Genomic DNA, 25,946 nt, shown 5'->3' on the forward strand with positions numbered 1-25,946 from the left:
CTCCCCCCCAGTTCCTGACCTTCTCTTCCTGAGTTCCTGACCTCCTCCCCCAGTTCCTGACCTCCTCCCCCATTTCTGACCTTCCCACCTGCCGAGTTCCAGACCTCCTCCTCCCAGTTCCTAACCTCCCCCAGTTCCTAACCTCCTCCCCAGTTCCTGACCTTCTCTCCCAGTGCCTGACCTTCTCCCCCCAGTGCCTGACCTTCTCCCCCAGTGCCTGACCTTCTCCCCTGTTCCTGCCCTTCTCTCCCAGTGGCTGACCTTCTCCCCCAGTGCCTGACCTTCTCCCCAGTGCCTGACCTTTTACCCCCAGTGCCTGACCTTCTCCCGTCGTGCCTGACCTTCTCCCTCCGTGCCAGACCTTCACCCCCTCGTGCCTGACGTTCTCTACCAATGCATAACCTTCTCTCTCAGTGTCTGACCTTCTCCCCCGTTCCTGACCTTCTCCCCCAGTGCCTGACCTTCTCCCCACAGTGCCTGACCTCCCCCCAGTGCCTGACCTTCTCCCCCCAGTGCCTGACCTTCTCCCCCCAGTGCCTGACCTTCTCCCCCAGTGCCTGACCTTCTCCCCCAGTGCCTGACCTTCTCCCCTCCAGTGCCTGACCTTCTCCCCTCCAGTGCCTGACCTTCTCCCCCCAGTGCCTGACCTTCTCCCTGCCAGTGCCTGACCTTCTCCCCTCCAGTGCCTGACCTTCTCCCCTCCAGTTCCTGACCTTCTCCCCCCCCAGTTCCTGACCTGCTACTCCTGAGTTCCTGACCTTCTCCTCCTGAGTTCCTGACCTTCTCCCCCCCAGTTCCTGACCTTCTCTTCCTGAGTTCCTGACCTCCTCCCCCAGTTCCTGACCTCCTCCCCCATTTCTGACCTTCCCACCTGCCGAGTTCCAGACCTCCTCCTCCCAGTTCCTAACCTCCCCCAGTTCCTAACCTCCTCCCCAGTTCCTGACCTTCTCTCCCAGTGCCTGACCTTCTCCCCCCAGTGCCTGACCTTCTCCCCCAGTGCCTGACCTTCTCCCCTGTTCCTGCCCTTCTCTCCCAGTGCCTGACCTTCTCCCCCAGTGCCTGACCTTCTCCCCCAGTGCCTGACCTTCTCCCCCAGTGCCTGACCTTTTACCCCCAGTGCCTGACCTTCTCCCGTCGTGCCTGACCTTCTCCCTCCGTGCCAGACCTTCACCCCCTCGTGCCTGACGTTCTCTACCAATGCATAACCTTCTCTCTCAGTGTCTGACCTTCTCCCCCGTTCCTGACCTTCTCCCCCAGTGCCTGACCTTCTCCCCACAGTGCCTGACCTCCCCCCAGTGCCTGACCTTCTCCCCCCAGTGCCTGACCTTCTCCCCCCAGTGCCTGACCTTCTCCCCCCAGTGCCTGACCTTCTCCCCCCAGTGCCTGACCTTCTCCCCGCCAGTGCCTGACCTTCTCCCCCAGTGCCTGACCTTCTCCCCTCCAGTGCCTGACCTTCTCCCCTCCAGTGCCTGACCTTCTCCCCTCCAGTGCCTGACCTTCTCCCCCCCAGTGCCTGACCTTCTCCCCCCAGTGCCTGACCTTCTCCCCCCCAGTGCCTGACCTTCTCCCCTCCAGTGCCTGACCTTCTCCCCTCCAGTGCCTGACCTTCTCCCCGCCAGTGCCTGACCTTCTCCCCGCCAGTGCCTGACCTTCTCCCCCCCAGTGCCTGACCTTCTCCCCTCCAGTGCCTGACCTTGTCCCCTCCAGTGCCTGACCTTCTCCCCCCCCAGTGCCTGACCTTCTCCCCGCCAGTGCCTGACCTTCTCCCCGCCAGTGCCTGACCTTCTCCCCTCCAGTGCCTGACCTTCTCCCCTCCAGTGCCTGACCTTCTCCCCGCCAGTGCCTGACCTTCTCCCCGCCAGTGCCTGACCTTCTCCCCCCCCAGTGCCTGACCTTCTCCCCTCCAGTGCCTGACCTTCTCCCCTCCAGTGCCTGACCTTCTCCCCCCCAGTGCCTGACCTTCTCCCCGCCAGTGCCTGACCTTCTCCCCCCCCAGTGCCTGACCTTCTCCCCTCCAGTGCCTGACCTTCTCCCCTCCAGTGCCTGACCTTCTCCCCTCCAGTGCCTGACCTTCTCCCCCCCAGTGCCTGACCTTCTCCCCGCCAGTGCCTGACATTCTCCCCCCCAGTGCCTGACCTTCTCCCCCCCAGTGCCTGACCTTCTCCCCCAATTCCTGACCTTCTCCCCCCAGTGCCTAACCTTCTCCCCCAGTGCCTGATCTTCTCCCCCAGTGCCTGACCTTCTCCCCCAGTGTCTGACCTTCTCTCCCCAGTTCCATACCTTCTCCACCCAGTGCCTGACCTTCTCCTCCCAGTGCCTGACCTTCTCAACCATAGAAACATAGAAGATAGGAGCAGGAGTAGGCCATTCGGCCCCTCAAGCCTGCTCCGCCATTCAATGAGATCATGGCTGATCATCCAAATTCAGTACCCTGTCCCTGCCTTCTCTCCATATCCCTTGAGCCCTTTAGCCTTAAGAAATATATCTGACTCCTTGAATATATTTAATGAATTGGCCTCTACTGCCTTCTGTGGTAGAGAGTTCCACAGGTTCACCACTCTCTGGGTGAAGAAATTCCTCCTCATCTCTGTCCTAAATGGCTTACCCCTTATCCTTAGACAGTGACCCCTGGTTCTGGACTCCCTGGCCATCGGGAACATCCTTCCTGCATCTAGTCTGTCTAGTCCTGTTAGAATTTTATAAGTTTCAATGAGATCCCCTCTCATTCTTCTAAACTCCAGCAAGTATAAACCCAATCGACCCAATCTCTCCTCATACGTCATTCCTGCCATCCCAGGTATCAGCCTGGTGAATCTTCGCTGCACTCCCTCCATGGCAAGAACATCCTTCCTCAGATAAGGCGACCAAAACTGCACATAATACTCAAGGTGTGGTCTCACCTAGGCCCGGTACAACTGCAGCAAGACATCCTTGTTCCTGTACTTGAACCCTCTCGCTACGAAGGCCAACATACCATTTGCCTTCTTAAACGCCTGCTGCACCTGCATGCTTACCTTAAGCGACTGGTGCACGAAGACACCCAAGTCTCGTTGCACTTCCCCGTCTCCCAATCTATTGCCATTCAGATAATAATCTGCCTTCCTGTTTTTGACACCAAAGTGGATAACCTCGCATTTATCCACATTATATTGCATCTGCCATGCTTCTGCCCAATCACCCAACCTGTCCAAATCATACTGGAGTTTCTCGGCATCCTCCTCACAGCACACACGCCCACCCAGCTTTGTGTCGTCTGCAAACTTGGAGATATTACATCTAGTTCCCTCGTCTAGATCATTAATATGTATTGTGAATAGCTGGGGTCCTAGGACCGATCCCTGCAGTACCCCACTAGTCACTGCCTGCCACTCGGAAAAAGAGCCGTTTATTCCAACTCTTTGCTTTCTGTCTGCCAACCAGTTCTCTATCCAAGTCAATACCTTGCCCCCAATCCCATGTGCCTTAACTTTACATGCTAATCTCTTATGCGGAACCTTATCGAAAGCCTTCTGAAAGTCCAAATACACCACATCCACTGGTTCTCCCTTATCTATTTTACCAGTTACATCCTCAAAAAATTCCAGTAGATTAGTCAAGCACGATTTACCTTTTGTAAATCCATGTTGACTTTGTCCGATCCTGTCACTGTTTTCCACGTGCTCTGCTATTACATCTTTTATAATGGACTCTAGCATTTTCCCCACTACCGATGTCAGGCTTACCGGTCTATAATTCCCCGTTTTCTCTCTACCACCTTTTTTGAATAGTGGGGTAACATTAGCTACCCTCCAATCCATGGGTACTGTTCCAGAGTCTATCGAATTTTGGAAGATGACCAGCAATGCATCTACTATTTCTAGGGCCACTTCCTTAAGTACCCTAGGATGTAGATTATCAGGCCCTGGGGATTTATCAGCCTTCAGTCCCATCAATTTCCTTTACACCATTTCCCTACAAATACTGATTTCTTTCAGTTCCTCCCTCTCATTAGACCCTATGTTCCCCGACATCTCTGGGAGGTTATTTATGTCCTCCTTTGTGAAGGCAGAACCAAAGTATGTATTTAATTGGTCTGCCATTTCTTTGTTCCCCATTATAAATTCCCCTGATTCTGACTGCAAGGGACCTACGCTTGACTTCACCAATCTTTTTCGCTTCACAAGCTTTTACAGTCAGTTTTTATGTTCCCTGCAAGCTTACTCTCATACTCTATTTCCCCCCTCTTAATTAATCCCTTTGTCCTCCTTTGCTGAATCCAATTCCTGACCTTCTCCCCCCAAGTGCCTGACCTTCTCTCCTCAGTGAGTTTCTTTGACTCGCAGCCAATCAGCTGTAAATTTCTTTGACTCACAGCCAATCGGCCGTAAGACTCCTTAACTCACAGCCAATCAGCAGTAAGATTTGTTGACAGCTAGTTAATCAGCTGTAGGATGCTTTGATTGACAGTAGGTTCACAGCACAGGCACTTGCGTCTGCGCTCACTTGGAGGTCAAACTCCAAACCATCATCAACACCTTCACCGAGGCGTACGAGAGCATGGGCCTTACATTAAACATCCATAAGACAAAGGTCCTCTACCAACCTGACCCGCCACACAGCTGTTCACCATTCACTCAGTGACCGGAGAAGATGGCCCGGAATGTAGACATCAGGGCCCCGGAGGAAGGCAGCAAACAGCAGCCTCCTTACAGCAGCACATCACTTTGGGAGCGTGTCCGCAGATGGACTCAGAGATCGGCATTGAGTCCGGGGACAGTTCAGGGGGAGTCGGCATCTGTTTGTAAGAGCCGGAGTGGAACAAGAACTTGTCTCAGAGCATGGAGTGAGTGGGGGAAGGGAGAGGCCGTTCTCGGGCTGTGTGTGGCCAGCGTGTGTCCAGGGTAAGGGGGACAGAATGGGAAGGATCTGCTATTTACAATCATTGTTGCTTTCTCTCGGCAAACCAGTAGTGAATGTTCCCGGTTTAGTTCCAGACTCCCCAATATCCTTGCGGGGAGGTTTGCTAGCACTGCTGGGGAGGGTTTAAACTAACTTGGCAGGGGGTTGGGGTACAGAGTGGAGGTATAGTAGGGGGTGATTTATGGCCAAATGCAGAGGGAAAAACAAGTCAGCTGGGAAGGCAGAGCAAATATGTGAAGGCAAAAGAGAATATGGCAGGGCTGGAAGGCATTTATTTTAATGCAAGGAGTCTTGCAAATAAGGTGGATGAACTGAAGTTGTTGTTGAACACATGGGAGTACGATATTGTTGCTATCACGTAGACATGGTTGAGGGAGGGTCAGGACTGGCAGCTCAATATTCCGGGGTATAGAATCTTCAGGCGAGACAGAGGGGGGTGTAAAAGGGGAGGGGGTGTTGCAATATTAATTAAGGAGTCAATTACGGCTGTAAGGAGGGATGATATATTAGCGGGTTCCTCTAATGAGGCCATATGGGTAGAACTTAAAAACAAAAAGGGGGCAAGCACTTTGCTGGGAGTGTACTATAGGCCCCCAAACAGTCAGGGGGAGATAGAGGAACAGATATGTAGGCAAATCTCAGAAAAGTGCGAAAATAATAGGGTAATAATAGTGGGGGATTTCAACTTCCCCAATATAAATTGGGACAGTCAGTGTGAAAGGCTTAGAGGGTGCAGAATTCTTAAAGTGCATCCAGGAGAGCTTTTTGAGCCAACATGTAGAAGGTCCTACAAGAGAGGGGGCGGTACTGGACCTAATTCTGGGGAATGTGGCCGGGCAAGTGGTGGAAGTGTCAGTAGGGGAGCATTTTGGTGACAGTGACCATAATTCGGTGAGATTTAAGGTGGTCATGGAAAAAGACAAAGACGGCCCGGAAATAAGGGTTCTAAATTGGGGGAAGGCCGATTTTAATATGATAAGGCAGGATCTGGCCAAAGTGGACTGGGAGCAGCTGCTTATAGGAAAATCCACATCAAAACAATGGGAGACTTTCAGAAGGGAAATTGAGAGAGTACAACGCCAACATGTTCCTGTAAAGGTCAAGGGTGGGACCAACAAGCAAAGGGAACCTTGGATGACAAGGGATATACAAAAATGCATTAGAAATAAAAGGGGGGCTTTTGGCAGTTACAAAAGACTAAAGACGGAGGAAGCCCTAGAGGAGTATAAAAAGTGCAGGGGCATACTTAAAAAAGAAATTAGGAGGGCGAGGAGGGGCCATGAAATAACACTGGCGAGCAAAATAAAGGAAAATCCTAAGATGTTTTATAAGTATATTAAGGGCAAGAGGATAACCAGGGAAAGGGTAGGGCCCATTAGGGACCAAAGTGGCAATCTGTGTGTAGAGCCAGAGGATGTAGGCGGGGTTTTAAATGAATTTTTTGCATCTGTGTTCACTATGGAGAAAGACGATGCAGACATAGAAATCGGGCAAGGGGACTGTGACATACCTGAACATATTAGCATCGAGAGGGAGGAGGTGCTAGCGGTTTTAGCAGGCCAAAAAGTGGATAAATCCCCAGGCCCGGACGAGATGTATCCCAGGCTGCTGTGGGAGGCAAAGGAGGAGATTGCAGGGGCTCTGACACTAATTTTCAGAACCTTTCTGGCCACAGGGGATGTACCAGAGGACTGGAGAACAGCTAACGTAGTACCATTATTCAAGAAGGGTAGCAGGGATAAACCAGGGAATTACAGGCCAGTGAGTCTAACATCTGTGGTGGGGAAATTATTGGAAAAAATTCTGAGGGACAAAATTAATCTCCACTTGGAGAGGCAAGGATTAATCGGGGATAGTCAGCATGGCTTTGTCAAGGGTAAATCATGTCTGACAAATCTGATCGAATTTTTCGAGGGGGTGACTAGTGGGGTGGATGAGGGAAATGCTGTGGATGTGGTTTACATGGACTTCAGTAAAGCTTTTGACAAAGTCCCGCATAGGAGACTGGTTAAGAAGGTAAGAGCCCATGGGATCCAGGGTGCCTTGGCGCGTTGGATCCTAAACTGGCTGAGTGGCAGGAGGCAGAGGGTGATGGTTGAAGGTTGCTTTTGTGACTGGAAGCCTGTGTCCAGTGGGGTACCTCAGGGATCGGTGCTGGGTCCCTTGTTGTTCGTGATCTACATAAATGATTTGGATGAGAATGTAAAAGGTATGATCAGTAAGTTCGCAGATGACACGAAAATTGGTGGGGTGGTAAATTGCGAGGAGGAAAGCCTCCGGCTACAGGAAGATATAAACGGGTTGGTCAGATGGGCGGAAAAGTGGCAAATGGAATTTAACCCTGAAAAGTGCGAGGTGATGCATTTTGGACGGACAAATAAGGCAAGAGAATACACAATGAGTGGTAGGACCCTAGGAAGTACAGAGGGTCAGAGGGACCTTGGTGTACATGTACATAGATCCCTGAAGGCAGCAGAACAGGTAGATAAGGTGGTTAAAAAGGCATATGGGATACTTGCCTTCATTAGCAGAGGCATAGAATATAAGAGCAGGGAGGTTATGATGGAGCTGTACAAAACGCTGGTGAGGCCACAGCTGGAGTACTGTGTGCAGTTCTGGTCGCCTCACTATAGGAAGGATGTGATTGCTTTGGAGAGGGTGCAGAGAAGATTCACCAGGATGTTACCTGGGATGGAGCGCCTCAGCTATGAAGAGAGGCTGGACAGGCTGGGGTTGTTTTCCTTGGAGCAGAGAAGGCTGAGGGGGGACCTGATTGAGGTGTACAAAATGATGAGGGGCATAGATAGGGTAGATAAAGAGGAACTTTTCCCCTTAGTGGGGGGGTCAATAACAAGGGGGCATAGATTCAGGGTACGGGGCAGGAGATTTAGAGGGGATTTGAGGAGGAACTTTTTCACCCAGAGGGTGGTTGGAATGTGGAACTCAATGCCTGAAAGGGTGGTAGAGGCAGGAACCCTCACAACATTCAAGAAGCATTTGGATGAGCACTTGAAATGCCATTGCATACAAGGCTATGGACCAAATGCTGGAAAATGGGATTAGACTGGACAGGGATGGATGGGCGGTGCAGACACGATGGGCCGAAGGGCCTCTTTCTGTGCTGTAAAAACTCTATGACTCTATGACTCTATGACAGTGCTGCCCCCCGATTATCAAAATCCACGACAAGGCCTTGGACAACGTGGACCACTTTCCATACCTCGGGAGCCTACTGTCAACAAGGGCAGACGTCGACGACGAAGTCCAACACCGCCTTCAGTGTGCCAGTGCAGCCTTCGGTCGCCTCAGGAAGAGAGTGTTTGAAAACCAGGACCTCAAACCCGGCACTAAGCTCATGGTCTACAGGGCAGCAGTGATACCTGCCCTGCTGTATGCCTCAGAGACATGGACCATGTACAACAGGCACATCAAAGCACTGGAGAGGTACCACCAACGCTGCCTCCGCAAGATCCTGGAAATCCATTGGCAGGATAGGCGCACCAACGTCAGTGTTCTTGCTCAGGCCAACATTCCCAGCATCGAAGCTTTGACCACGCTCAATCAGCTCCGATGGACGGGTCACATTGTTCGCATGGCCGATACGAGACTCCCAAAACAAGCGCTCTACTCGGAGCTCCGGCACGGCAAGAGAGCCCCAGGTGGGCAGAGGAAATGCTTCAAGGACACCCTCAAAGCCTCTTTGAGAAAGTGTAACATCCCCATCGACACCTGGGAATCCCCGGCCCAAGACCGCACAAAGTGGAGGAGAAGCATCCGGGAAGGCGCCGAACACCTCGAGTCTCTTCGCTGGGAGCAAGCGGAAGCCAAGCGCAGGCAGCGGAAGCAGCGCACGTCAACCCAAGCACCCCACTCACCCGCCCCTTCAACCACCGTCTGCCCCACCTGTGACAGAGACTGTAGGTCCTGCATTGGACTCATCAGTCACCTGAGAACTCATATTTAATGTGGAATGAAGTCATCCTCAGCTCCGAGGGACTGCCTGAGGAGAAGAAGAAAAATTGACAGAGGGCCGAACCAATCAGAAAGCGAAGTGACGGCGAGCAGCCAATGGCGGACCACTGAAGGTGGGGCCTCGGCCGCCATTTTGTGAGTCGCGGGCGGTTGAAGTCGGGCCGCGGCTCTGAGCGTCTCCCTTCCGCGGACGGTAACGATCAGCCGCCCGCCGGCCGGCCGAAGATGGTGAAAGTGTTCGTGGGGAAGCTGCCCCCGGAGGTGCGGCGTGACGAGGTGCAGCCGTTGTTCGAGCAGTTCGGCAGAGTCAGCGAGTGCGATCTGGTGAAGGTGAGGGTGAGACTTGGGGGAGGGAGATGGGGAACCGAGAGAGGAATGGGGGAGAGTGACGGGGAGATGGGGAACCGAGAGAGGAATGGGGGAGAGTGACGGGGAGATGGGGAACAGAGAGAGGAATGGGGGAGAGTGACGGGGAGATGGGGAACAGAGAGAGGAATGGGGGAGAGTGACAGGGAGATGGGGATCTGGGGGAGAGTGACAGGGAGATGGGGATCTGGGGGAGAGTGACAGGGAGATGGGGGTCTGGGGGAGAGTGACAGGGAGATGGGGAACAGAGAGAGGAATGGGGGAGAGTGACAGGGAGATGGGGACCTGGGGAGAGTGACAGGGATCTGGGGATCTGGGGGAGAGTGACAGGGAGATGGGGGTCTGGGGGAGAGTGACAGGGAGCTGGGGGTCTGGGGGAGAGTGACAGGGAGATGGGGAACAGAGAGAGGAATGGGGGAGAGTGACAGGGAGATGGGGGTCTGGGGGAGAGTGACAGGGAGATGGGGAACAGAGAGAGGAATGGGGGAGAGTGACTGGGAGAGCAATGGGGGAGAATGACAGGGAGATGGGGATCTGGGGGAGAGTGACAGGGAGATGGGGATCTGGGGGAGAGTGACAGGGAGATGGGGATCTGGGGGAGAGTGACAGGGAGATGGGGATCTGGGGGAGAGTGACAGGGAGATGGGGATCTGGGGGAGAGTGACAGGGAGATGGGGATCTGGGGGAGAGTGACAGGGAGATGGGGATCTGGGGGAGAGTGACAGGGAGATGGGGAAATGGGGGAGAGTGACAGGGAGATGGGGAAATGGGGGAGAGTGACAGGGAGATGGGGTTCTGGGGGAGAGTGACAGGGAGATGGGGTTCTGGGGGAGAGTGACGGAGATGGGGATCTGAGGGAGAGTGACAGGGAGAGGAATGGGGAAGAGTGACAGGGAGATGGGGATCTGGGGGAGAGTGACAGGGAGATGGGGAGCTGGGGGAGAGTGACGGAGATGGGGATCTGGGGGAGAGTGACAGGGAGATGGGGATCTGTGGGAGAGTGACAGGGAGATGGGGATCTGGGGGAGAGTGACAGGGAGATGGGGGTCTGGGGGAGAGTGAGAGAGAGAGGAATGGGGAGAGTGACAGGGAGATGGGAAACAGAGAGGAATGGGGGAGAGTGACTGGGAGATGGGGAACAGAGAGAGGAATGGGGAGAGTGACTGGGAGATGGGGATCTGGGGGAGAGGGACAGGGAGAGGAATGGGGAGAGTGACAGGGCAGCACGGTGGCATAGTGGTTAGCACTGTTGCCTCACAGCGCCACGGACCCGGGTTCGAATCCGGCCTCGGGTGACTGTCTGTGTGGAGTTTGCACATTCTCCCCGTGTTTGCGTGGGTTCCCTCCGGGTGCTCCGGTTTCCTCCCACAGTCCAAAGATGTGCGGGTTAGGTTGTTTGGCTATGATAAATTGACCCTTAGTGTTAGGGGGATTAAATACGTGGGGTTACGGGGATAGGGTGGGATATGTGTTGGTGTAGGGGTTACGGGGATCGGGTGGGATATGTGTCGGTGCAGGCTCGATGGGCCGAAATGGCCTCTATCTGCACTGTGGGGTTTCTGTGATTCTGTGAGATGGGGAACAGAGAGGAATGGGGGAGAGCGACAGGGAGATGGGGATCTGGGGGAGAGTGACAGGGAGAGGAATGGGGGAGAGTGACAGGGAGATGGGGAACAGAGAGGAATGGGGAGAGTGACAGGGAGATGGGGAACAGAGAGAGGAATCTGGGAGAGTGACAGGGAGATGGGGATCTGGGGGAGAGTGACAGAGAGGAATAGGGAGAGTGACGGAGATGGGGAACAGAGAGTGGAATGGGGGAGAGTGACTGGGAGATGGGGAACAGAGGGGAAGGGGGAGAGTGACTGGGAGATGGAGAACAGAGAGAGGAATGGGGAGAGTGACAGGGAGATGGGGAACAGAGAGAGGAATGGGGGAGAGTGACAGGGAGATGGGGATCTGGGGGAGAGTGACAGAGAGGAATGGGGAGAGTGATGGGGAAATGGGGAACAGAGAGAGGAATGGGGAGAGTGATGGGGAAATGGGGAACAGAGAGAGGAATGGGGGAGAATGACTGGGAGAGGGGGAACAGAGAGAGGAATGGGGGAGAGTGATAGGGAGATGGGGAACAGAGAGAGGATTTGGGGAGAGTGACAGAGAGAGGAATGGGGGAGAGTGACCTGGGAGATGGGGAACAAAGAGAGGAATGGGGGAGAGTGATGGGGAGATGGGGAACAAAGAGAGGAATGGGGAGACAGGGACACAGGCGAGAGAGAAACAGACAGACAGAGAGAGAGAGAGAGATGGTGGAGAGTGACCTGAGAGATGGGTACAGAGAGGAAGGAAGTGAGTGACAGGGAGATGGAGGGAGAGAGAGATATTGTAGACTGACAGGGAGATGGGGAACAGACATAGGGATGGAGGGGGAGGGAGGGAGGAGAGAGAGAGAGAGAGAGAGAGGGAGGGCGGAGCGAGAGAGAGGGGAAGGAGCGAGAAGAGAGAGGGAGGGAGGGGAGAGACGGAAATGGTGAGGGGGTGAGACGGAACGGTGCGGGGGCGAGGGAGAGACAGGGCGAGCGTGAGAGACGGGGTGAGGGGGAGGGCGAAACATGGCGAGAGCGTGAGAGACTGGGGGAGAGAGAGAGAGAGACGGGGGAGCGATCGCGAGACGGGGAGGGGTGGTGAGAGGGAGACTGAGGTGGGGCAGAGAGACACGGGGGGAGTGACGGGGAGTGGGGGAAGAGAGAGAGACCGGGGGGAGTGACGGGGAGTGGGGGAAGAGAGAGAGACCGGGGGGAAGAGAGAGAAAGAGACGGAGAGAGAATGGGGGTGGTGGGGAGAGAGAGCGAGAGAACGGGGTGGGGGTAAGAGAAAGAGCGAGAGACGGGGTGAAGAGAGGGCGAGAGACTGGGGGAGAGAAAAACGGGGGCAGAGAGAGAAAGACGGGATGAGAGAGATGGGAAATGGGAGGAGAAAGATGGGAGGAGAGACAGTGGGTATGGGAGAGGGAGAATCGGGGGGGTGGGAGAGACGAGATGTGTGAGAGAGGGAGAGACTGGGGGGGGAGAACGAGACGGGGAGACACGGGGGACGACGGGAAGCGGTGGGAGAAAGTGAGAGTTGGGGAGAGAGGGAGAGACTTGGGGGGGGGGGGAGAACGAGACGGGGAGACACGGGGGACGACGGGAAGCGGTGGGAGAAAGTGAGAGTTGGGGAGAGAGTGAGAGACCGGAAGAAAGAGTGAGAGGGATAGATGGCGAGAGCGAGACGAGGAGTGTGAGGGGGAGGGGGGGAGAATGAGACAGAGATTGACGGGGGGGGGGGGGCGGTTAGCGCGAGAGAGGGGGAGACGGGGGGTGCGGTGGGGGAGACGGGGCGAGAGAGCGAGGGAGAAATGGGAGTGTGGGAGAGACTGGGTGGGGAGAGGGAGAGACGGGGGAGAGGGAGAAACTTGGGTGGGGGGGGAGAGCGAGAGACGGGAGGAGAGATGGGGGGGAGAGAGAGAGAGATGGGGAGATAGAGTCAGAGCGTGAGATTGTGGAGAGTGATCGGGAGACTGGGAACAGAGAGGAATGGGGGAGATGGAGGTACAGAGAGAGATGGTGGAGAGTGACGGAGAAAGAGATGGAGGCTGGGAGAGATAGACAGAGAGATGGAGGTAGAGAGAGAGCAAGAAAGATGGAGAAGATTGACAGGGAGATAGGGAACCGAGAGAGGAATGGTGGAGATGGAGAGAGAGAGAGAGAAAGATGGGGAAGGATTATAGGGTGAGAGAGATGGTGTACACAGTGGAATATGAAGAGAGAGGAATAGGAGAGATGGGCAGAGAGATGAAAGTACAGAGAGAGCTGGGGAAGTGTGACTGGGCGAGAAAGGATGGGGGCACAAAGAAGAACGGGAGAGAGAGAAGTGGAGGTACAGAGAAAAAAGGGAGAGATGGGGGTACAGAGAGAGAGAGAGATGTGGAAGAGTGACAGAGGAATAGGTGAGAAAGGGAGAGAGAAATGGAGGTTCAGAGAGATGGGGTGAATGACGGAGAGAGAGAGGTGGAAGTACAGTGCGAGGAATGGGGAAGAGAGAGACGGAGATACAGAGAGGTGGGGGAAGATTGATGCCGAGAGAGAAGAGGGTACAGAGAGAGGAATGGGAGAGAGGTGGAGGTACAGAGAGCGAGAGAGAGGATCAGTTGCAGGGGAGGGGGAAAAGAGATTGAGACCAGTGGAGGGGCGAGAGAGTGATGAAAAAGCGAAGGGAATAGATTGACGCGGCCAGGGGGAGAGGAGTGTGGGAGAGAGCGAGAGAGACAAGGCAGGTAGAGAGAGGAATAGACACTGAGGGCAAGTGATGGCGAGATACTGGGAAAAGAGGAAGGGGGAGACAGATGAGGGAAAGAAACTGAGAAGTAGTAGGAAAAACAGAGGGATGGGGAGAGCGATTGATGGAGAGAGGGGGCAGAAGTGAGAAACCAGAGGGGTTGGGGAGAGAAACCAGAGGCAAGGGGGAGAAAGGAGAGGGGGGAAGAGAGAGAGACAAAGGAGGGGAAGGAGAAGGGAGGAGACCGATAGATGGATGGCGGGAAAGGAAAGAGGAGGACGATGAGGAAGGTGTTCAGGATTTTAGGCTGCACCAGATGGTTTTCTGGAGTCCAGTGTCAAAAATCATTTGTGTAGATAAGCCCACACACCCAGTTAACTGATGTGACTTTATATGCCAGTATCTGGTAATGTAGCATTGCCCAACGTCAATCAGAACACTCTTGTTGCAATTTGCTGATTGGATACGACAGCAGCCCTCCCATGTATTTGGATTATGGAAGAATAATCGATCAGTCGGGCTGTGTGGTTTCAGCTATAATCTGTGAATCGGGCTTGCATTGAAGTAAAAATTAAACAACAGCAAAAGTTGACAGCAGTTTCCACTAGATTGCAACATTTAACCTACAGCTCCTCAGTTCACAATATAATGAATGACTCAGCAGTTCCCCAATTCTGATAAAACTAAACCTGACCAGCATCCATAGTTTTATATGTAAGGTCAAATCCGCTCGGTGGAGCCGTTGCCTCTGTATGGGCTTTAGTGCAGTGGAACGGGCAGATCTGTTGGATTGATCGATAGCTACCAAAATATTTCTTTGCCCAAGCCTAGTGCTGGCAGTCACCTCCTTCCCCCGGAGACTCCATGCGGGACATCCCCTGCTGTGGACCAGCTTACTTGCGTTCAGATTTTGCAGGCGTTCGAGATTGTCAATCATCGAAGAGACGTTTTCCATCACTTGCCTAACTTGAATGCCCGCTGACTACATACCTTTCCCTCCCCTTCCCTGCCATCGTGATGGGTTGGCAGTTAACTATTTCCACTGGTTTGGGATTCTAAGACTAGGGGGCATAGTCTTAAAAATTAGAGCCAGACCTTTCAGGAGTGAAATTAGGAAATACTTCTATACACAAGGTGGTTGAAGTTTGGAATTCTCTTCCGCAAACAGCAATTGACACTAGATCAATTGTTAATTTTAAGTCTGAGATTGATAGATTTCTGTTAACCAAAGGTATTAAGGGATATGGTCCAAAGGCAGATATATGGAGTTAGGTCTCAGATCACCATGATCTCACTGAATGGTGGAACAGGCTGGAGGGACTAAATGGCCTCCTCATGTTCCTATGTAATTCAGTCTCTCGGGACTGGTTATGAAACAATCATAATTCTGGACCTGAGTGAGCTTAAGAAAGACATATTGATATTATCTACATATTAATGTCAAAGTCTTGTGTTTGTATCATTGGGAACAGCCAGCTTTCACAGCAAGTGACTGAAGCATCCAAGCTGTTCTCTCCCAACACGCCAATCATTTCCTTTGTACGCTTTTCTCATCCCTGTTTCCCTCGGCCTCCCCTTTCTGCTTTTCTTTTTTATTAATTTCTCTCCTCTTCAATCAAAAACCTGGCTGACTTTATTTTAACTGACCCTCCCAAGGGCTTGCAGTAAATGGTATTCCCCCCACATTGTAGTTTAAGCTGACCAGCGCAGACTGGGGATTGAACCTGGGGCTTCCCTGGTCTGTGCGACTCATATATTAATTGTGCAAGGTATTTATCAATGAAGCTTTGGATTTGCTACGAAGTAACAAGAGATCAGGTGTAAACTAGTTTTTCCTTTTTTTTTGGAGGATTATGGCTTTGTGCACATGGAAGATGTGGAGGCAGCACAGAGAGCGATCTCCCACCTGAATCATTACAAGCTTCGGGGATTCTCCATTATTGTGGCATTCAGCAAGAGCAAGATTATATCCTCCTCCAAGCTGCATGTCGCCAACGTCAGCTCCCGCTGCAGCAAGCAAGAGCTGAGCGCTATGTTTGAGAAATATGGACCCGTCGTCAAATGCAGGATTATAAAGAATGATGCCTTTGTGGAGATGGAGAGAGGGGAGGATGCCAAAGAAGCTATGAGGGCTCTTAGTGACACCGATTTCAAAGGTGAACTAACTGGGGGATGGTGGGGTGGCTGTACAGTTTCTCCAGTAATAGGATTTTATTTTCCCTCAAGGTGTGTTCCTGTCAGAATCCTGTCAAAGATTTATTCCTCATCCTGTTCACTTTTTTTTGTTTTAAATTCTACTTTCCTCCCCTTCTCCTGAAAGTGCTAACTCCTGCTGGACACAGTCCCAGGGATGCTGATGGCATTCAGTACCTCGCTCATTTGGTTATTCTACATGTATGAGCCTTGACAGCAAGTATCGGCAGGCTGCTCAACTATGGGACTCGATGTTGCAGCCACGCCTGATCCTGTCTTTACCCCGCTTGCACTGCTCGTAAGGGGACAGGGGATCGTGACGAGGAGCTGGTGCATTCGCTGTATTTTTCCCCATCCCAGATGGTAGGACCCCAACTGTTCACCTCCCCGAGGTCAACTAACTCAGTGTAGACTGTGGACTGAAGCAGGGACCTTTGCAGTTTGTATGGTCCAGCACCATACCTACTAAGACACATCACTCACTTTTCACAGCGGAGTTTACTTTTAGGATGGCGACAAATATAAATTTACCAGCGACTCCTGCCCTTCACCAGTTAAGTCTGTCCTCACGTCAAGTGGTTCAGTTGAAAGATGGCCTAACGAGCACCAGTTAGCATAGATTTACAAAGGGCAGGATGTATTTGAATTTTTTGAGCAAGTCATAGTGTATACAGCTAAGAAGAATACAATGAGTGTTCCCTATCTGGATCTTTTGAAGGCAGGAGACTTGTGAAAATTGTGGCATGTAGTATTAAAGGCTGCTTGGATAGGTCGATGGCTCAAATCGAAACTTTCAAGATTCTTAGAGACATTGAGAGAGCAAGTAGTGAAGGATTGTTTTCACAGGCTGCTGAATTGGTGACAAGAGGACATGGATTGGGGATTATCAACAGAAGAATTAAGGGGGAAATTAGAATTATGTTTTCACACAGGCTTATTAGAACAGGAATGCTTTGTCACGAGTGGTTATTGAAGCAGATACTATAACATCAGTTAGAAGGGAATTTAATAAGCACCTGGAAAAGAAAAGTATGATAGAATATAGGGAGGGGGGCAGGGAAATTGAGTAGATAGCTCTCTTGAAAGAGCTAGCAAGATGTTATGGGTCGAATGACTTCCTTCCATACTGCAGTTCTTGTGGAAAAAAAATTAAGGCATACTTCTAGCCTCACAGAAGAAGAATAGGTGAGGTACCAGAGGGCACCCTTTGACTGTGGAACCATAATACAGAAAGAGTGGAATTGTACCCCAGTGAGAGAGTAGGGGAGAATTAGGTAATGCTGTATGACTAACGGAGCTAAAAGTCTAGATAGTGACGCATGATCTTGATATTGTGGTATATCTGGTAAATTGACAGTTCCCCTTTGCCCTCTTAATAAGACCAATGGCTCACTTGCTCGGGTAATTGCTCCATGTTGCACAGTTGTTGCAAGATTCCTTTCTTACCCCAGAATGTGCAGTTGGAAGCTGAAGAAGCGATGTAACACTTGTTGAGATACGCACCCTTGTAGCTGCTGTCGGTTCAGTAAGGTAGGGTCTGTGTAGCGATGCTGCAGAAATTCTTCTAAGCTTCTAAGGTTTCTTTGTGATATTCAGCAGTCCGCTTCCCAGATTGTGAAGCTGTTCCAAGGGATGATGCAGACGAGTGAATGACCTTGCAGTCCTAAAAGGAGGCTGGTGTATCTGCATACACCCAGTGTTTCTCTTTGTTCATCTACTTTACTGTATTGAACTGCTAGTTACCGAGAGCAAATTTTTGTGTCGAGCTCTCTGCCTGTGACATTGTGCAGTTCATATTAAATTTACCCAATGACTGAGGAATGGTGCCTCATTTCCCCCCCCCCATTCAACGTGTGCATGGTGCTATCAATTCCAAACATTTGCTCCCAGACTGACTCTACCCAGTTCTGAAGCATTTAACCCGATAAGGAGGGGTGACTGGCACAGGCATGTGTACATTTGTCTTCCGTTTAGTTCAGGTGATTAGAACTGTAACTATAGGATCAGTGTTGCCTTCCTCGGTTTACTTAAGCGTTCAATATTGTACTTTACCGTGGATAAGCCCCACATGTTTAGGTCTTGTGTTCAACTTTACCATGCTGTTTACAGGGCTCCTGATTGCCCTGTGATTAAAAGATGATTTTTGAAACTTGAAACCGTTTGTTTTCCAACTTTTTCCTTGAAGCCCAATTTCATTGCAAATCCATCAACAGAAGGACAGTAAGATTTGAGACTCTAGTTTTCCAGAGAGCTTTGGTATTTTTATTTTTGGTCAGCTGGCAGTCTGAGATGTGTGGAAAACCATCGCTGCTCGAGTTCGCGCATATCTTTTGTTGCTTGATATGTAGGGTGAAAGCTACCCAAGTCCAGAGTGCTTAGGTAGCTTGGTAGGGCCAAGGCTTAGGGACTTTCACATGTGTACAGGGGTTTGCTGCAGGAGTTTGTTCAGCTAAAACCATGCTGCTTACCCATTTGTTGGGTAACCTGGTAAACTTCCTGCTGCTTTTTGGCCAGGACCACGCTATGCATTTAGACATTGGCTTGTAGGGATATCTGGAATGGAGTGGGAAGAGTCCCAGTTGCCAGCAACCAGCCTATCGCTTCAGATCTTAATGAGCCAGGTTTGTTGTTGACAATCATTAACAGGGTCCTGGAGGACTGCAGTCCTGCCTGGCTCGTGCATCAGATTACAGAGTCTGACAGAGGGTTGACTTGGTTCTCATCTTCCATCACCTGGTATGTCATCTTGGAGCCACCTAGCCCAAGCAGACCCTGCTTAACTCCACAAAAGTAAAATACAGCGGATGCTGGAAATCTGAAATCAATACTGGAAATACTCAGCAGGTCATGCAGCATCTGTGGAGAGAGAAAGAGAGTTAACGTTTCAGGTCACTGCGCTTTCATCCGAACTGGAAAAAGTTAGAGATATAACAGGTTTTAAGCAAGTACAGAGGCAGGGAAAGGGGGAGGAAAAAACAAAAGGGAAGGTTTATGATAAGGTGGAAGGCAGGAGAGATTAAATCCTGCATTATTTCAAAAAATGCATTGTTTTACAGCTACCATTGCTAGTATTAATTTTGAGGCTCATGCCTAACAGTGCACCATCTGGGCCCCCCACTTTCAAAACTTGTTCTCCATAGCTGCCTGGAACATGTGTTGCCAGGGTTTTTGTACGTATAAGCATCAGCCCACAAACACTGAAAACTAAGTTAAACATGAATTCTAGACGACAAGCATTCTCTTGGAAATGGGAGGCTTATTGTTCCTAGAGCTAACGAGAATAGGATTGAGTTCTGAGTGTAAATAATTAGATTATAACCTATAAAGAGATCCACCTGATATCTTTAAAGAATTTGAATTGAGAAACTTTTCTTGCGCCTCCCTTTTTAAAGGCAAACGCATCTATGTCGAACTATCGAAGAGCAAAGGGTGGAAAGATCCCAGAAGACATTGTCACAAGTGTGGTAAGGAGGGCCACTGGTCTGCGGACTGTCCGAAAAAGCGAGGCGATTTGGAGGATGGGTATTCCCGCGATCGCTCCAACCCTTACTCGGGGTCCCTGCGACCTGTATCAGGACGTGAAGAACAATCAGTCTGCAGCGACCCAGATCAGTGTGGGTTCATCGATTACTACGCGAAGTATCGGACGCGTCCATATGGGGCGGCGGGAGAGCCCAGTTCTGATTGGCAGCCATCTCAGCACTCGCCTGTAGGCTCTTCCACAAGCGATTCCGTCCCCAGTGGGTTCGAGCACCACTATGTGGCTCCGCCTAATGCGTGTTGCAGCCGGGAAAGGAGCCCTCTTCAGAGACCGCACCCCCTGCTTCCTTCGAGCAGCGGAGATGGTTTGGCGTGCCCACACCTTTCCCCGTCTCCAACGTCCAGTCGATCCCTTTATGAGCAGGCGAGTTCGGCCAGTGATACTTGCGCCGACTCTGTGTACTGATTCAGAGGTGAGTCGGGTTCTCTCCACAGTTCCAGTGTAAACCTGTTGGTAATTGTGCCTCAATAAACTTTTCCACTCCCTCCTGCAGGTGAGTTGTTAAAAGTCTTGAGTATTTTCAGCCTTTTAAATATTTCTAGAGCCGAGTAATCCCTCCCAAATGAATCCGCATCTTATTGCACTCTTTGGATTCCCTTCTCTCCTCTTAAAGGTAATGACACTTGCTGTGGTACGATTCAGCAGGTGCCAATTGCCCTCTAGTACTTGCTTCACCTGTGACGCTAAACCATGAGTGGTGGCAGGATACTTGACTGTGGAGGACATCACTGCGGAGCCTGATCCTGTCCTTGGCTGTCATCCAAACTTGCACACCTTCCAACGGGGTTCACTGGATAGTGATCAGGATTAGGACCACTGGCTATGGTTTCATAATGCTAGCCCAGGTACACTGAGGCCGGTTGTAGTACCCCTTCCTCTGTTGTAGCTGGGGTCAGCTAACTCAGCATAGACTTGGGATGGAACTGTGATCTTCTGCTTTATGTAGGCTAGCATCACACTGGTCAATGCATTTAGCCACTGATGTTGGGCTGGGGAGCAGAAAATCAGTCCAGGTCATGATCACTGTTCAGTGACTTCTGCAAGTGTACAGGTGAACTGTAATGCTCTTGACCAAATCACCCAACGTTCACTGAGACTGACGCATGGAGAATGGCCACTTAAGTGAGGTGTCTGTGGAACCATAAGAATGAGTCAGTGCTTTTCAGGAGAGGAGGGAAGAATGTCAGGAAAACAAAACCCCATTCCTGATGTATTTTACGAGCACTGTAACCTACTATACTTTATAAACACTTTGACACTGGAGCCCACCTGCTTGTCCATTGGCATTTACATTTTGTGACCACAATCTCTGGGCTGTTCATTACTGCTTTTAATTGTGCGCTCACAGTGTAAAGCATTTGATGCTAGGTGAATTTTTTTTTAGCAGATTGCTGTCCTTAAGATAGCATCTAGGCTTTGTTGGTGACCGTGAGCACTTGCTGTGGTCCTGAGCCAGGAAGGTTCCAGGTTTCATCCCCGGTCTTTACTTAGCCGATCTCTGCTTCGATAGCAGTAACGGTCGTACAATTGACCTCTGTGTTCCCAGGCTTTGGTAGGGTGGGGGAAACGGGGGGAAAGTTAGCTGAGGTTTTCGATCACTGTCTTGTGCCTCTTGCTGGGAAGTGTATGTGAAGGTTCGGTGAGGACAGGATCAGCTGTGATACACCTGGAGCCAAATCTCGTGCTGACTTTTTTGCTATCTGGGCTCAGGTGAAGAATGGCCACGTGTGGAGGTATCAGGTGACTGGCACCCATTGCCCGTACCCCATCAAGGAGTCAGCATCTTTAAGGGAAGATGGGGAGGAGCAAAAAAATAAATGACTAGTGTGAAACCAGATTTAGCAGAAGATCTGACAGGTGATCTGTTTCGAAATACTTTCATCAAAAATGTCGTGTTCGTTCTGCTTACAGGTTCAAATCTACAGCGACTCGGACTCACTGGCACGTGAAAAAGCCTTGTGTTATTCATTGCACTGACTGCGCCTGCCTCGGACATCTGTGCTGAAGGACACGGGTGTGATATTAAAACAATCCTGAGGTTAACACTCCACGATGGCTCCAAAGTTCAGGTTGCATTGTCCAATTAAAGCTGTCATTAACCTTCTCCTGCAACTTTCAACAGGTTCTCTTTTTTAAAAACCGAAAAGAGCTTGAAGTAGGTTACTGGTTTGCAATTTCTGGGATGTCCATTTTGAGATGATTTTATTGTCTCTCCCTAAAGGAATTCTCTTCCCAACTTGTACCTGTTGGTTACCACATCAATACTGGGTAGGTGAAATCCCTTGCGTACGTGAATCAGACGCATTGCTATACTTCAGTGCACATCCTAAAGGTGTAGTGCCGTAATAAGCCTGATCTGTGTGTTAAAGTGGCACATTGCTATACATTTTCATTAGGGCAAGTGTTTCTTTGGCACTCAGATCTGCACAGTAAGTTGCATATTCACCGGCCTTTGGAACTTTGTGTACAAAACGCAGTACTTGTCAGAAAATTGCACTAGATGTGGTAAGTGTAGAAATTAGCCAGATGATTTGCTTTGCCAAACCAGTTATCCCAATGCCAATCCATCCTTGATTATAATGCAAAGAAGCACTTTGGTTCTAACAGGATGTCAAGTTCTGGTATGTTTGCCTGTCTGTTAGTTTAGTGTTGCTTGCTTGTTTGTTCAATGTTGTTCACATTCATGTTTAACAATTGGAAAACTCACAGTAGCTTAAGAGTTTTTGAGCCATGAACCTTATCAGAAGGGTGTTACAGGGCTGACCGCGGATCCGTGAATCACATTTGATGGTGACAACGGGACATCTTTGAGTATCCTGTTCAGTCAGCAGAACTTGAAGATTACAACTACTGTTTTTTGGGGAAAGGGAAAAGCAAAAACGCATTTAGTAAGGTGCCCGACTAGGCATGTATGGGCGTATGCATGTGTGTCTGTTGGGAAGAGTTCACTGTGGGATTTAGACACCACTCTACCATTTCACATTCCACCAATGAAATGCCACATACATTCAGCAAAATTATAGTTCTCTTCAGCTACCGCATCCAGGTGAGTTGACTGAATAAGTGCAGGCGATTGTGCAGAATGAAGAGCCTCAGACAGTGGAGGTGCTATGCACAATAGAGGTGGGACATTTGAGGCAGAAACTGCACTGTGCAAAGATCTTGGCCCAGAAATTCGGGTCGAGGGCTTCCCGCGGGTGTAAGCCCCCGACCTGCACTTACCTTGCGCGCCGGCCGTTGAGCTGTGGGATTCCGATCCTGGGCCTCCTCCAACTGCCGGCGCGCAGTGCTTGCGTATCCCAGGGGCGCAGTTAGTTTGATGCGTCCCCTGGGATCACGTGGGCCGTGGGGAGCCAATCGGAGCAGGGAATGCTTCATTAATAAGTTTGACAGGAAGGGCTGTCAAACTTATAAATACTACAAGCCCCAAAACATCACTAAATCTTCAAATAAATTTTTTAAAAACAACACATTTTTTAAATAAACTATAAATTACATGAAATAACTTTTAAACAATTTAAATTTTTGAAATTTTTTAAATTTTCTAACGGCTAAAAATAAACTTACCTTTCTTTAAAGTATTTAAAAATAATAAACCTGTGGAAAAAATGTTTTTTAATTAATTCACCACTTACCTTGTAAAAAGCAGGCCTTGCGACTGCTTTTTCTATGTGTAACTTTTGGAGACTTACCCTCCCGGGAAAACCTGCAAAAAAAACGTAAGTTCGATGCGCACGCGCTGCCTCTCGTGCGCACGCATTCGAACTCTGAACCCCTTCTTTCAGGGGAACGGAAGTGCCGGTTTCCCGCGCATGCGCAGTGCATGCAGGAAACTGGCACTTCCATTGGGCCTACACGTGAGTACCCCATGCGTACTCACCCGTGGAGACCCGAATTTCTGGGCCATTACTGTTGGATGACCTGGGTGGCAAGTGAATACTTTTGGTTTCATTTTGAAAAACAGCGAACGACTTTCCGCCTGTACATTCCGTCAGTGGCACCTGTATCTTCAACTTCTTGCTGGAATTGAAACCCTTTCAGTAGTGTGCAGCTGATTTTTGTTTCCCCTCCACAATTGTTTTTGTAGATTGAACGGCAATACCAGGTTTGTAAAACTGAGCGGAGAGAGGAGGAACGCTTATATTTAAAAAAAAGTGTAAATATGTAGAGAAAAGAATGAAAATGAATAGTTCGTATTAAATTGTTCAAAATTAATCAAACTGGCTGGCTTGTTTTTTGGCAATTTTTTGTCCCTGTCTAAAGATGCTGTCTCGTGCCCCTTCAGCGGACGGTACTGATTCATGCTGCCCCCTTACCCCTGAAGGTACTGACTTGTGCTGCTCCCCTTCCTCTCCTGATGTTACTGACTCGTGCTGTTGCTGATTCGTGCTCCACTCCACCCTTTGCTGAAAGTGCTGACTCGTGGGCTACTCCTCCACGAGCACTGGCACCCATGGAACTGTCCTTCAGGAAAGAACAATTTGGGGGAGAATGTGCGGAGAGAGAAGTTTCTTGAAAGTGTTTTTTAAAACTTACGAAGTGCAGAGGTCACATAACTGAGTCCTGTGCTCTGCTACTCACAACTGCAGAACTGCAACCATCACCACTGATTATTGAATTTTGTCTCTTTTCAACATTAGGTTAATTTTTTGCTGATGTGAGCCTTGGCTCAGTGGTAGCAGTCCTGCCTGTGAGTCAGAAGATTGTGGGTTCAAGCAGTATTGAGGGAGCGCTGCACTGTCAGATGTGTCATCTTTCGGATGAGATGATAGATGGGGACTTCTCCTGGTGTCCTGGCTAACATTATCCCTCAACTAGCAACACCCAAATAAATTATTTGGTCATTTGTCTCATTGCTGTATGTGGGACCTTGCTTGGCGCAAATTGGCTGCTGAGTTTGCCCACATAACTGACCATGCTTCAGAAGTATTTTCATTGGCAGTAAAGTGCTTTGGGACATCCTAAGGACATGCAAGATGCTATGCAAATTCAAATTCTTTCCTCCTTGATATCAAGATCTTTTGGTTCAGTCAAGACTAGAGAAGAGGATGCTGCCAATGCAGCAGTAAAGAAGGAAGTAGTAGCAATATTGGATAGGATAAAAACAGATCAAGAGGTACTTAAAATGTTGGCAGTACTCAAAGTAGAAAAGTCACCTTGGGTACTGAGGGAAGTAAGGGTGGAAATTGCAGAGGGTCTGGCCACAATCTTTCAACCCTCCTTTAGATGTGGGGGTGGTGCCAGAGGACTGGAGGATTGGAAATGTTGCACCCTTCTTCAAAAAAGGGGAGAGGGATAAACCCGACAATTACAGGCCAGTCAGCCTAACGTCGGTGGTGGGTAAACTTTTACAGACAATAATGTGGGACAAAATTAATTGGCATTAGGAAAAGTATGTGCTAATAAATGAAAGTCAGCACAGATTGGTTAAAGGCAAATCATGTTTGACTAACTTGATTATATCCTTTGAAGTATTGGAGAGGGTTGATGAGAGTAGTGGGGTTCATGCTGTGCATATGGACTTTCAAAAGGCATTTGATAAAGTACCACGTAATAGACTTGTTAACAAAATTAAAACCCATGGGATTAAGGGCATGGATACTGTTACGTCCGTGTAATAATAAGAAAAGGACTGCAGAGAACGGTACAACAGGTGTTTACTCAACGTGGTTCAAACTGCAACTGAAACAACAGATTACTACTCAGTGTTATATACAGGTGTGGTCACTGCTGGTACTACAGTATACATGAGCTGTAGAAAGTAGTTCCCCCCTTAAAGGTACATACATTACAATTCCTCCCCTTTTAGAGTAACAGTACCATAACACTCATTTAACAATTAAATATCAAACTAATTACAATTAACACTTTTAACATGCAACATTAGCTGAAAATAGTCTATTTATAAATTCAGTCTTTGGGGAGGCTTCCTGATCCTTCCTGGATAGCGCCTTTCCCTAGTGTCTTGCTGTTGGTGCGGAGGCGATTCTGGCCCCCTGTCGTCGGTTCATCAGCTTCCGATGCTACTGTTTCTGGGGTAGATGCTACCTGTACGTCGGGTTCATCACCAGGTACATATGGGCGAGGCATGGGGTTGACTCGTTCCTGTGACTCTAGGATCTGGTCAGCATGGCGTCTCACGATGCTCTCCCCAACGTCCACTGTGTACATTAGTGGCCCCTGCCGTGTGCATATTGTTCCTGGTTGCCATTTCTCTGTTCGGTAGTCGCGGGTCAAGATTGGTTGCCCTACATTGAAGCTCCTTGTCGGCTTCTCATTGATGTGCTGGAATTGCTTACTCTCAACATCTCTTCGTACATTTGGTCTGAGCAAATCCAGACGAGATCTCAACCTTCGGTTAAAGAACATCATGGCCGGAGTTTGGTTGGTGACTGTATGTATCGCATTTCTGTAGGCTAACAGGAAATTGTCCACCTTATGCTGCAGTGGAATGTCGTCATCGCACATGGCCCTTACTGCTTTTTTAAAGGTTTGTACGAACCTCTCAGCCAATCCATTTGTGGCTGAATGATACGGGCCGGATGTGTAATGCCTTACCCCATTCCTTTTCATAAATCTTCGAAACTCTTCGGACACAAACTGTGGTCCGTTATCAGAGCAAATCTGCTCTGGCAAGCAGTTCCTGGCAAAAATGGTCCGTAGG

At 50.0% G+C, this 25,946-nt stretch overlaps 1 protein-coding gene across 2 annotated transcripts; it reads left to right on the forward strand.

Moving 5' to 3' along the window:
• The first annotated feature begins 8,950 nt into the window (after positions 1-8,950).
• On the forward strand, positions 8,951-23,502 carry LOC147095843 (RNA-binding protein 4B-like). Of its 2 annotated transcripts, none has more exons than XM_085974848.1 (4): positions 8,951-9,201; positions 15,398-15,704; positions 19,134-19,694; positions 21,194-23,502. In XM_085974848.1, the coding sequence occupies exons 1-3, from the start codon at positions 9,097-9,099 to the stop codon at positions 19,685-19,687; spliced, it is 966 nt and encodes a 321-aa protein (XP_085830974.1). In that variant the 5' UTR covers positions 8,951-9,096; the 3' UTR covers positions 19,688-19,694; positions 21,194-23,502. The 2 variants fall into 2 exon arrangements, with proteins under 2 accessions (XP_085830974.1, XP_085830975.1); XM_085974849.1 differs by having other exon boundaries at positions 8,955-9,201; positions 19,134-19,205.
• The last annotated feature ends 2,444 nt before the right edge of the window (positions 23,503-25,946 follow it).

The sequence above is a fragment of the Somniosus microcephalus genome, unplaced genomic scaffold, assembly GCF_052327205.1.
Source record: "Somniosus microcephalus isolate GS21.2 unplaced genomic scaffold, FLI_Smic_1.0 unresolved_chr1, whole genome shotgun sequence".
Classification (NCBI taxonomy): domain Eukaryota; kingdom Metazoa; phylum Chordata; class Chondrichthyes; order Squaliformes; family Somniosidae; genus Somniosus; species Somniosus microcephalus.

What these genes read in the sequence shown, in the direction of transcription:
- LOC147095843 (XM_085974848.1), top strand. Translation starts at nt 9,097, where the DNA reads ATGGTGAAAGTGTTCGTGGGGAAGCTGCCCCCGGAGGTGCGGCGTGAC. An exon ending in GCGAGTGCGATCTGGTGAAG is followed by an intron (nt 9,202 to 15,397) that starts GTGAGGGTGAGA and finishes TTTTTTTTGGAG; the next exon opens with GATTATGGCTTTGTGCACAT. An exon ending in TAGTGACACCGATTTCAAAG is followed by an intron (nt 15,705 to 19,133) that starts GTGAACTAACTG and finishes CCCTTTTTAAAG; the next exon opens with GCAAACGCATCTATGTCGAA.